Raw genomic sequence first — 13014 nt, forward strand, 5'->3', positions numbered from 1 at the left:
GCAGGGAAGGGCAGAGTTCAACTTTCCCCGTGATCAGCAGCAGCAGTTAGGGTCTACAGAACAAGAACAAGGCTGCGAGCGGCACATATTAAATCAATAAAATGTTAATAACATATTGTTCAGAGTCTCCTTTCCCAAACAAAATTCTGCTTTTGTCATTCTGGACTTCATTACACATGACATGTTCACATGACGACAATAGTGAAGTACAGATATTAAATAAAACCAAATTCAACAACACAGAAAAACGAGCCATGTAGATGCTACAGCCAGTGCATCTTATGAGAGGCAAAGTTCAAATTGTTGCACAAAAAGAAATCGAAACCAGTAAAGCAATAACTACATAAAGTGGAAGAGAAAAACAATGCAATCTGCACAATATTAAACAAACCTCCCAAATGAAGTGTAGGATAAAGACAATTCAATCTACAACATATTAAATCAATGAAATGTTAATAAAATATTGTTCAGAGTCTCCTTTCCTAAACAAAATTCTGCTTTTGTCATTTTGGATTTAACCCTTTAAAAATTCTATAACAAATTTAGTTAGTGGGAAATTGATATCTATCCAATAATCTTTGTTGTGTTCATCAAAAATCAGATACCATCCTCTCCATTCTGTACATAGTGTATATCATATGTGACAGCCCAGTAAATAAACCCAACATTGCCAACTCCATGGGGTAACAAAGCACTGGCATTTAATGAAATGCGACCCTACTATGCGGACACTCATGAAGAGGACATCACTGATTACATATAGGGAGGCTTGCGTGAGGAGAGATCAACTTGTATAGAGTGACATCACAAAGGAAAGGGAGTCAGGGTAAAACCAAAAACAGCTTTTACTAAATGCAAAAAATGTGGGGCATGCAGTCAATATGGAAACGTCATGAGTTGTATTCACCTTGTAGGAAAAACATCAATGGTAAAAGGAGCATTGCATATAGGAGTGAATAAGGGCCAAATTTATAAATTGTCGGTATATGCAATCCATCACAATGATGACAGGTTAAATGTACCACCAATACGAAGGTCCGCCTGCCCCATTTAAATAACAGCAGACCTTCAGCTTGGCCACAGTGGTGAGTACGGTCTCCACTGTGGCCAAACGTTTCTGACAGCCCATACTTTGCAGGGCCATCAGAGAAATAGCTACATGTCCTCCTGACCTATTTAGGCAGACATGTAGCAAGTTTTTTACTGTAAATTTTGGTAGTAAAGAACATTAAAAGTATTGTGCTCCCCCTGCCCTGGGAGAAGACTCACATGATGAGGGAAGCATTATATCTCTTCTTTTCAGAAAGAAAATCCTGTCTTGGGATTTTCGTTTTGAAAAGAATGCTGTTTGCTACAAGGCTGCATCCTTCCTATGCAGCCCTGAAGCAAACAGTAAAATGATTTGGCAGGAACCACTGCAGCGGCAGTTCCTTTAAATAACTTTATAAATGATTGCCATCTTTGGGGTCATTTAGAAATTAAGTTATTGGCCTCTCTGCCATGGGAACAGAGTAATTAAATCTGAGCCTATGTTATTTATATGCTGCAATGTTCTTGCTTCAAAGTATTTATAGTGAGTACAACATTATCCGTGTACAAGAGAATTATGCATTATCAAAGAGCTATAAGATGGAAATATTCCACCTAAGATTGGCAAATGATTCCCCCCTCCCAAAAAAAGTCAATGGCGGATGAGAATAAATAAGTAAATAAATATATTCTGCCGCTGTGAGATTGATTCAGAGTGACCGGGAAAAGAAGCAAAGTAGATCAGAGTCCAGGTATATCATACAATATAATACACTATGATAACATTTCTAAAGCATGCAGCTGCTACCAAAGAAGTATCCAGCGCTAGCCGCCCAATTGTATAGGAGAAGAAGAATAGTTAAACGTCAACAGATTTTATGCATCAAAAAGAGAAGTCTTTAGCAGGTTTTGAAGAAATTATTTGAAAGCAGCAAAGCGTAAGGTCATGGGCAATGGGTTTCAGAGTTTGGTGGCAAAAAAGGAGCAACCTCCTCTTCTTTCCTTGTGTACCCTGGGAACGCAAAGATGTATTTGCGCATTGGAGCAAAATGATCTGTTATCATCTATTATCATATTATTGTATACCAAGAAGTGTAAAGATTGGTGATGAGATGTATGTATCATTCATAAAAGAAATGTGTTTGGTTGTCTTTTCTGATCAGAAAATCATATTTTGGAAAAGTATTTTTATATGTGGTATGAAATATATTTTAAATTTGTGTTTGTCTACTAAATTGCTTTTCTAGACTTCAGGATCCTATGGAACAGTACCCGAGGTGGGTCATCTTTACAATCTTTAAAGGATTATGAAAGACTGTATATGTTTTGTACATTATTTGCTCAAAAAGTGTTTGATGAAAGGATTATGAGAATGCAAAATGTAAAATGAATATAGTTGCCCGAGATGGTTTTGTTTTTGTTAGATATGTAAATGTGTATTTGTGTGTGTATTTATGTATATATGTATGTGTGTGTATGTATGTATCAACATGTGAGTGTATATGTATGTGTGTATGTGTGTGTATATATGTATATTATATATATGTGTGTGTGTGTGTGTATGTGTGCTTACCTAAATACATATATAATATATATATATATATATATATATTGAGAGAGACGTGTGTATGTGTGTGTGTGTGTGTGTGGGTGTGTGTATGTGTAACTATATAGCCCCAAAGACTTACCACATCCCATGCTCAATTAGCAGCAGTGCACTGTCGGTGTGAGATATAAATCAACATTGCAAGTTTCAATCTGATAAGTAAAAGGTGCACACAAAGTTGCTTACCACAGATTTATACAGCTGATAGACCCTTGGAAAATGTGAGCGGGTGGCCTGGACAAAACCTGACACATTTTGGTGATCTGGTCACTGATAGTGTGCATTTTCCTTGCAGGATGGAAACTTGCAATGTTGATTATATATTTAATCAAAATTGGAACTTTCCATCCAGTAAGGAAAACGCTAGAACGTTCACAAACTGACAGCCAAATCTCGACTCAATGGTTCAGCCAAGACGCAGATGTCTGTTCATGACTAGGACAACATTTGTTACATATAGATAGGATTGCTTAAGGACATAACAACTTGTATGAAGTGACATGACAAAGGAAAATGAGTCAGGGTAAAACCAAAATCAGGTTTTATTAAGTGCAATAAAAGTAAGGCGTGCTGTCAATATGAAAACCTAATGAGTTTTATTCACCTTTTAGGAAAAACATCAATGCTAAAAGGAGCATTTCATATAGGAGTTATTAAAGGCCAAATGTAAAAAGTGACCGTAGATGCAATCCATCACAATGATAACAGGTTACATATACCACCAATACAAGGGCCGCATTCCCAATTTAAATAACAGCAGACAATCAGCTTGGCTACAGCGGAGAGTAAATGTAAATGTATTTATATAGCGCAAATCACCGAGCGGTTTCTAAGCGCTTGCTTAGGGAACCCATCTTGGTATTCCCCTGTGAGATAACCCCGGCAGGGTATCCACAAGGTGAAAGCCAGGCGTCCCGCCGCGAGGGGCCGTTGTGGAGATTAAGCAAGCTATTGCCCAGAGTCGCAGAGTGTGAACCCGTGAATCGAGTAGGCACCGGAGCGAGAATTGTCGAGTCCATGGACATTTTAGGACTCAAGACCCCGCCAAGCCGGGAATTGAACCCTGGTCCCAGGCTGACCTCTGCTTCCAGGTCTGCCTCCTCTAACCAGTGAGCCACATTTCTCCACAGAGTACTGTCTCCACTGTGGCCAAACTTCTCTGACAACCCTTACTTCCCTGGGCCATCCATGAAATAGCTTAATGTCTTCCAGACCTATTTAGGCAGACGTGTAGTATTATTTTACAGTAAATTTCACCCTTAGATTTTGTGGAGAGTCTCAGTGGATATCCATTTATTATGGTGATATTTCATGGGACCCAGTACCTCCTGGCAGGTAATCCTGACCAGTTACTGATTCTTTGATATTCTGTCTACTGGGTCTCTGTGGTCCGCTAGTTCTTGCAGGACCTGAAACTTGTTACTAAGGGTAACTGAGTATTAACTGATGTTGCGTGCATCCTTGAGGATTCTGGTGTTACATCACTGGTGTTGGTTTGCTGGTTCAAACCATCAATGCTTTCTTCAGTTTGAGCTTTAGCCTGGCCATTACATGATGATGGTCTGATACCATATCTGCTCCTCTCAGTATTCTCACATCATGCAGGAACCTCTGGAGCTCCTTGGCAACACACGCATGGTCAATCTTATTCTCACTTAAATGGTCAGGTGACACTTACATTTCTTTGTGTTTTCTCTTGTGATGGAATACACTACCGACTATCACCAGACTGTTCAGTGAACCTTGATCTGTGAGCCTTTCACCAATCTCCTTCATGTTGCCAAGTCTATGGTTTCTCATGACTTTTTTGTACCCAACGTTGCTGCTTCCAATCTTTGCATTGAGGTCTCTCATCAGTATGGTGAAGTCTCTCTCAAGGCATTACTCCAGAATGGAATATAATCTGTTGTAAATTTGTTATTTTTCTTCTCCTTTGCTGTCATTTATGGCTGCATAGCAATAGTTTACATTTGTGTTGATCCATTATTCACTGTGATGATTCTGGAAGCGAGAGCTTCCCACCCAGTCAGCGCTCTGTCTGATGCTGGTGTTATCATCAGTGCTACTCCCTGAGTGTGCTGGGTCTTCCCTTGCACATGTCCAGAATAAAGCAGTATTCTGCCTGTAGCCAGTCTTCTCTGTCTGGTCTGTGTCCACCTGGTCTCGCTGATGCCAAGCAGGGCCAGTTTTAATTTTTTCATCTTTACTGCCACTTGGGCTGTCTTGCATGTCTGGTACATAGTCCTAATGTTCTATGTTGCCATGGTGATGGTTTAATTCATCTTTGTGGCTTCTAAGGATGTCTGGCTTTCCCCACAAGGCATCACAGCTCTCTGTGAAAGAGATTCCTCTTTCCAAAAGGCTGGGATGTCTTTTGATTGACATTTCTGTAGCTAAGATTTCTTTTTACATGTTGGGGCAGCTAACCCCTCAAAAAGCCTCCTCCTTTTACACCAGGAATTTGGACCGCAATGGCAGAGTTTCATCCCCATTAAATGCATCAGTATATTGCAGGTCAAGCTAGCTAAGTGGCATCATTGTTACAGAAGGAACAACTTTTAGACCCCTGATTTCTTAACCGCTCCTTCCAAGAAGTATTAAAGGCATGATGCAGAGGAGAGCAGTTTTAGTCCTTCCTCCAACTATCTGACTAAAGGAGTGCACTGAAGTTCCACAAAGCAACCAACATGTAACATCAATTTGATCTTGTTTTTGAATATGACAGGAATTCATAAAAGAGAAAACATGTGCATGATGGAATTTGAAACTTAGCAATCTAAGTATTTTAAAAATAAGTACAATTCTCCCTTCCAATGGGTAGACTCAAGGAAGGCATACAAGTATCTGAATGCATTATGAGTTAAAACAACAAGAGGGCAAAACAAAACTTCAGAGTCGAAAATAGATTGGACCTTGTTTCAGAATATGGCAAGAATTCAAGTTTGTGAATGAGCATTGAAATCCAGCACAGATTTAAAAGTAGTGTTCATAATGGAAAACGGTCTTCAAGTAGTACCACCTGATGGCAGCATAACGTTTGACAAGTTTGTAATGTAACATCATAACGTCATTTATGTGTAACACAATTGGAAGGGTAAAAGTCAACTGACAGTTGTCCTATCTTCTGACAAGTAAATGAGCTCCATTTTTTCTTTTTTAATAAATCTTCCGGCTATGATCTGAGCAATCTACAAGTGCATGAAATTAGCCCATCTATGAAAACCATAAACTTATAATGTGAATTGCATGCCAGAATACCACACATGGCCACAACATGTTTCATCGAAAGTATTTCCTGACAACACATCACACGCACAGAGCTCATTCCACTGATGCTGCAGGCCCACCTGTCTGTCCAGGAGTATATCCCATATAGGGAGTCATGGGTGGGAGTTGCAGCACCCTAGAGCATCCTAGATTCGCCACTGCCTACATAGCATCAGTGACACATATAGCATGTAAACTTTCAAGCTCTACCATGCCATCCATGTATGGCAGACCTTCATGGGGCAAATGGCTGCAGGTCACCCTCACTGTCAGGAAAGCCTGATGGTGTGAAGGATGCAGCCATGAGTGCAGATGGCAGCCATACTCTATGGCAGCAGAACCTGGATCGGGTGGGGGGGAGACAGTATCCAGTGTAGCAGGTAAATGCCCGCTAGAGCAAGGTGAGGGCACACATGATGCAGTCTGCCCTCAGGAGCCTGAGAACACAGCTGATAGGGACCCAGGTGCCAGAGATATTCAGGGCACTCGTAACTTAGATCATACTCAAGCTCCACTCCACTCCTTAAATTCTTCAAAAAACTCATAATTGCAAAAGTATAAAACTAATATTTCAACTTTAAACTGAAGAATATTGCAATAAAAATGTAATAACATATTTTACAATAATTAAATTATGTAACACTTTTCTTCAATGTATGTACAATTTAAATTCAAATGAAATGGAAATAACCTACAATTTTCATTCTCATTACAAAATATATTTAATTAAATCAAGAAATACATGTATGTGATTTAAACAGCACATACATAATTAATAACTAAGGGCCCGATTCACAGAATGAACTTAAGACTCAATCCTAAACTTACTACTGTTTTGGTAATCACAGATTGCACTTACTACTTTTGGTATTCACAGAATGCACTTACTACTTTTGGTATTCACAGAATGAACTTACTCATTTCGGTATTCACAGAAGTTAGGACTCGTAACTTTAGGACTCCTAAATGCCTTCTGTGAATACCGAAAGTCTTAAAATTAGGATTTTTCTCAATTTTGTAGTAGTAAAGTTAGGACTCCTAACTTTAGGACTCCTAAATGCCTTCTGTGAATACCGAAAGTCCTAAAATTACGATTTTTCTCAATTTAGTAGTAGTAAAGTTAGGACTACTAACTTTAGGACGCCTACATGCCTTCTGTGAATACCAAAAGTCTTAAAATTAGGATTTTTCTCAATTTAGTAGTAGTAAAGTTAGGAGTCCTAACTTTACTGCTACTAAATTGAGAAAAATCGTAATTTTAGGACTTTTGGTATTCACAGAAGGCATTTAGGAGTCCTAAAGTTAGTAGACCTAACTTTACTACTACTAAATTGAGAAAAATCGTAATTTTAGGACTTTCGGTATTCACAGAAGGCATTTAGGAGTCCTAAAGTTAGGAGTCCTAACTTCTGTGAATACCGAAATGAGTAAGTTCATTCTGTGAATACCAAAAGTAGTAAGTACATTCTGTGAATGCCAAAAGTAGTAAGTTCATTCTGTGAATACCAAAAGTAGTAAGTGCAATCTGTGAATACCAAAACAGTAGTAAGTTTAGGATTGAGTCTTAAGTTCATTCTGTGAATCGGGCCCACAATACCTGATTAATATGTTGGTCCTGTAAGCATTTGACAGTTCGTCGGAGGCTTACCGACTGACATTCTTGGTTCAAAGTCCAACCGCCGTATTTCAATGACAGTGGTTGTAGTCCAAACTTTCCAGTCAATCCAAATGGCTTCCAACTGGATCAAGGAGTCCATCGGCTAGCCGTAGCCACCACATAATTCCTTACAGATGGTGTTTCGGCTGTGGAGATTATGAGGTCGGTTTCCCATAGGCTTTCCATGGCAGGTTTTCTGACATGGAAAACTTGTCTGGACTTTTCTGACATGGAAGGCTGGTTGGAAAGTGACTTTGCGGGGCCCCTAGCAGGGCTCCCCTCCTTCTGCGGCCTCCGGTTTTGGGCAGGGGGCACCTATTGTGCCACCTGTAAATCCCTGCACTGTGTGGCAGGCACCATGAGGATAAGGATTACAGTAACTCCCATTTCTCTACGATAGCTTTTGCTGCACGAACTCCATTGAGAAAAGTGCTTTTCCATAGTAATTGCAGTTTTGGACCACCCACCAAAGGGCAGTTGGTTCTGAAACCGCAGAGATGTCGGTTGGAGGCACTTCTGACTGAAATCATAGACGGGCCCTAAATAAAAAAACATAATAACTAAGAATCCTCTCAATATTTTCAAACTGAAAGAATAATCAGAATATAGTGCAAATAAGACAGCAAGGACATAGGGAGAAACAAAGATAAGGAATTATGGTCAGGGCTTCAGAAAAATAAAAACCAGGAACTCTGAAATTCAAATCAGGCACTTCGACATGTACCTGAACTCCTCCCAAGAGAACATAGAAAGATGAATCTCTATAATTTCTACACCATGGGACTCTCTCTTTTCCTTCGCAGATAAAGTGTGGGCACATTAATATCATCTTATAAACTTGGGAGATAAAGGCTTCAAGCAGGACTGACAAAGAGGCACTGCTTCTTTTTTGTTTAGGATTTAGACAGATAGCACAGTTCAGATGACCTGACGATTTAGGGATGATATTACTATGAAATCAAGCAATGCAGATCAGCAACCAACGTTGTTGCACTGCATTGCATAAAAAGGGAGATAGTGGGATAGTGATATATCTCCTAAGGTATTGCACTTTTGCTCTTTCCATTTTGCTGCCACATTTTTGGTCCTGTATCTATCCTCTTACACAATGTGTAATATTTAGCATAGTTTTTGTCCTGAAAGTGCACCCTTCACAAAAAGTTATTTTTGTGACACTGCACCTGTGCAAAGTGTAGCTAAATCTGGCCCCAAGCATGTGATTGTTGTGATGCCTTTGGCTGAACACACATGTGATACTGACAAGTGATATGAGTAGTATTCCACCAGAATATCGACTACATAATATCATGAGCCTAAATCTCAAGCCCTAAATTCCAAGTACCAAACATAATGAAGGTACGTACTTGGCTAAAAATAGTTTTATTCTGCCTAACTTTACATATATACATATATGTACCTTAACCATTATTTATATCTGTGTGTGTGGGTGCCTGCATGTGCATATAGATAAAAAAACAATTTCAAAACATGTTATTAAAGGAAAGCACACACACAATAGCGGAGCAAAGGATATTTATTCTTCATTACACATGACGTGTTCACATGACGACAATAGTGAAGTACAGATTTTAAATAAAACCAAATTCAACAACACAGAAAGCCGACCCATGTAGATGCTATAGCCAGTGCCATCTTATGAGAGGCAAAGTTCAAAGTGTTGCAAAAAGTGAAATCAAAACCAGTAAAGCAATAACTACATAAAGTGGAAGAGAAAAACAATTCAATCTACACAATATTAAACAAACCTCCCAAATGAAGTGTAGGATAAAGACAATTCAATCTACAACATATTAAATAAATGAAATGTTAATAAAATATTGTTCAGAGTCTCCTTTCCCAAACAAAATTCTGCTTTTGTCATTCTGGACTTAACCCTTTAAAAATTCTATAACAAATATAGTTAGTGGGAAATTGATATCTATCCAATATTCTTTGTTGTGTTCATCAAAAATCAGATTCCATCCTCTCCATTCTGTACATAGTGTATATCACATGTGACAGCCCAGTAAATAAGTCCAACATTGCCAAATCCATGGGGTAACATAGCACTGGCATTTAGTGAAATGCGACCCTACTATGCGGACACTCATGACCAGGACATCACTGATTGCATATAGGGAGGCTTGCGTGAGGAGAGATCAACTTGTATAGAGCGAGATCACAAAGGAAAGGGAGTCAGGGTAAAACCAAAAGCAGCTTTTACTAAATGCAAAAAATGTGGGGCATGCAGTCAATTTGGAAACATCATGAGTTTTATTCACCTTGTAGTAAAAACTTCAATGTTAAAAGGATCATTGCATATAGGAGTGAATAAGGGCCAAATTTATAAATTGGTGGTATCAATCAATCAATCAAAGACATTTATAGAGCGCACTACTTACCCGTAGGGTCTCAAGGCGCTGGGGGGAGGGGGGTGCCGCTACTGCTCGAACAGCCAGGTCTTCAGCTTCTTCCTGAAGGAGAGGTGGTCTTGGGTCAGGCGCAGGTCGGTCGGGAGGGAGTTCCAGGTCTTGGCGGCCAGGTAGGAGGAGGACCTTCCTCCTGTAGTCGCTCTTCGGATGCGGGGGACGGCGGCGAGGGCGTGGTTGGCTGATCGGAGGTGGCGTTGGGGAGCGTAGAAGTTGATTCGGTTGTTGAGGTAGCTCGGGCCTTGGTCGTGTAGGGCTTTGTGTGCGTGGGTGAGGAGGCGGAAGGTGATTCTTTTGTTGACGGGGAGCCAATGCAGGTCTCTCAGATGTCCGGAGATGTGGCTGGTACGTGGGATGTCGAGGATGAGTCTGGCTGAGGCGTTCTGGATCCGCTGGAGTCTCTTCTGGAGCTTGGCGGTGGTACCGGCGTAGAGGGCGTTGCCGTAGTCCAGTCGACTGGTGATGAGGGCCTGGGTGACGGTCTTCCTGGTCTCGGTGGGGATCCACCAGAAGATCTTTCGTAGCATGCGTAGGATGTTGAAGCACGCAGAGGAGACATTGTTGACTTGTCTGGTCATGGAGAGGGAGGAGTCCAGGATGAAGCCCAGGTTGCGTGCGTGGTCTGTCGGTTTGGGTGCGGTGCCCAGGGCGGGGGGCCACCAGGAGTCGTCCCAGGCGGAGGGCGAAGAGCCCAGGATGAGGACCTCCGTCTTGTCTGAGTTCAGTTTCAGGCGGCTGGTCGTCATCCACTCGGCTACCTCTTTCATCCCTTCGTGCAGGTTGGCTCTGGCGGCGGCGGGGTCGTTGGTCAGGGAGAGGATCAGCTGGGTGTCGTCGGCGTAGGAGATTATGCTGAGGTTATGTTGGCGTGCGATGGCCGCGAGGGGGCTCATGTAGACGTTGAAGAGGGTGGGGCTCAGTGAGGATCCTTGAGGGACGCCGCAGATGACTTCGGTGGCCTCTGACTTGTACGGTGGTAGGCGGACTCTCTGTGTTCTTCCGTCGAGGAAGGAGATGATACATTCCAGAGCCTTCTCCTGGATTCCGACGTTGCTGAGGCGCTGTACTAGGGTGCGGTGGCAGACAGTGTCGAATGCCGCGGAGAGGTCTAGGAGGATGAGGGCCGCTGTTTCTCCGTTGTCCATCAGGGCTCGGATATCATCGGTGGCGGCGATGAGGGCGGTCTCGGTGCTGTGGTTGGCTCGGAAGCCAGATTGTGAGGGGTCGAGGGATCCATTCGTCTCGAGGAAGGCGGCCAGCTGCTTGTTGACGGTCTTCTCGATGACTTTGGCTGGAAACAGGAGGAGCGAGATGGGGCGGTAATTCTGGAGTTCGGTGGGGTCCGCTGTGGGTTTCTTATTTATTTATTTATTTATTTTTGCAATTTTTAAAGCGCTACAATTACCCATGGGTGTCTCGGCGCTAGAGGCTAAAAGCAGAAGACCAGTAAATAGAACTTTAAGATAATGGTTGAGAGGTCTATGAGTCGTGCCGTTGGGAAAACAGCCACGTCTTTATCTGTTTTCTGAAGATAATCAAGGATGGGCTGCTTTTTATATTGAGGGGAAGGGAGTTCCATAGTTTTGCCGCTGCTATGGCAAAACATCTGTCTCCCCAGTTTACTTTCCTTGTTCTAGGAATCTGAAGCATATGAGCCGTATTGGAACGCAGCGTTCTGGGGGTTGCCAAAGGCTTAAAAGAACTTCTCAGGAATTTGGGTCCCATATTATTTATTGCCTTATAGACAATACAGAGGGTCTTAAACTTCGTACGATTTCTGACTGGGAGCCAGTGCAGTTGGTCCAGATGTCCAGAAACAGAGCTATGTTTGGGAATACCCAGTAAAACTCTAGCAGAGGCATTTTGTATCAGTTGTAGTTTGGAAATAACCTTTTTTTGGGCATTGAGGAAGAGGGCGTTACAGTAGTCAGTACGTGAAAACACCAGTGTGAATATTAGTGTTTTTCCCGTTGCTATGGGGAGATACGGTAAGAGTTTCTTTATTTTCCTTAAGATGTTAAAGGATGATGAAACAACCGCATTCATGTGATGATGGAAAAGGAGCTTGTCGTCAAATATCACTCCCAATTTTTTGACTTTACTGACAGGTTGAGGTGGAGTTCCCAGTTCCTCAGGCCACCATAAGGGAGACCACAAAGGTTGGATGTTTCCAAAGAGCATGACCTCCGTCTTCGATGAATTGAGTTTTAAGCAGTTGGAAGCCATCCAACTGCTAATAGCCCTCATACCGTTCTTAAAGTTTGCTGCAACAGTAGGTCCATTTTTGTGTATGGATAATACCAACTGGGTGTCGTCGGCATATGTTGTCAAATTGATGTTGTACTCTTTTATTACCCTCGCTAAGTCCGAAACATAGATATTAAAAAGGGTCGGACTTAGCGAGGAACCCTGCGGAACTCCACAAGGAAGGCTGAAGGTGGATGAAGTATAAGTACCCATCTTTACAGCTTGCCTGCGATCCGCCAGGAAGGATGAGATAAGATCCCTGGCTCTATGTTTAATGCCTATGGCCTCGACACGGCCGATCAAAGTTGCATGATCGACCGTGTCGAAAGCCGCCGACAGGTCCAACAGAATCAGGACAGCCTGTCCACCTTTGTCCATTGTGACCCTTATTTCGTCTGCCGCCTTAATTAGCGCAGTCTCTGTCCCGTGACCTTGTCGGAAGCCGAACTGAGTGTCGTCTAACAAGTCATTAGTTTGAATGTAATCGGACAGTTGTTTATTCATGACCGATTCCAGGATCTTAGCTGGGAACGGCAGAGAGGCGATGGGACGATAGCTGGAGGGTAGTGAGGGGTCCAGGGAAGGTTTTTTGAGAAGTGGCCTGATGATGGTATTTTTCCAGATGGTAGGGTAGGAGCCTGTAGAAAACATAATGTTGCAAATGTGTGTCAATGGTATGGTAATGATATTTGGGATATTGTTAAGTATGGAGGGATGGCAAGGATCCAAAGGAGAGCCAGATTTAATTGACTGAATTAGTTTGTAGATGTCTTGTGGAT

The 13014-nt window shown here is 41.9% G+C and overlaps 1 protein-coding gene across 7 annotated transcripts in view; it reads left to right on the forward strand.

Annotated features, from left to right (window-relative positions):
• LOC147693514 (uncharacterized) overlaps positions 1-13014 on the forward strand; it is a 117139-nt gene that overhangs the window by 52857 nt on the left and 51268 nt on the right. For 6 of the 7 annotated variants that reach the window (XM_086933741.1, XM_086933740.1, XM_086933743.1 and 3 more), the window contains exon 5: positions 2277-2306. The exons of the other annotated variant lie outside the window; for it this stretch is intronic. In XM_086933741.1, the coding sequence (XP_086789867.1) occupies positions 2277-2306 (30 nt within the window). The remainder of the gene's footprint in view (positions 1-2276; positions 2307-13014) is intronic. 7 annotated transcript variants of the gene reach the window in all.

The sequence above is a fragment of the Lissotriton vulgaris genome, chromosome 8 (assembly GCF_964263255.1).
Source record: "Lissotriton vulgaris chromosome 8, aLisVul1.2, whole genome shotgun sequence".
Lineage (NCBI taxonomy): Eukaryota > Metazoa > Chordata > Amphibia > Caudata > Salamandridae > Lissotriton > Lissotriton vulgaris.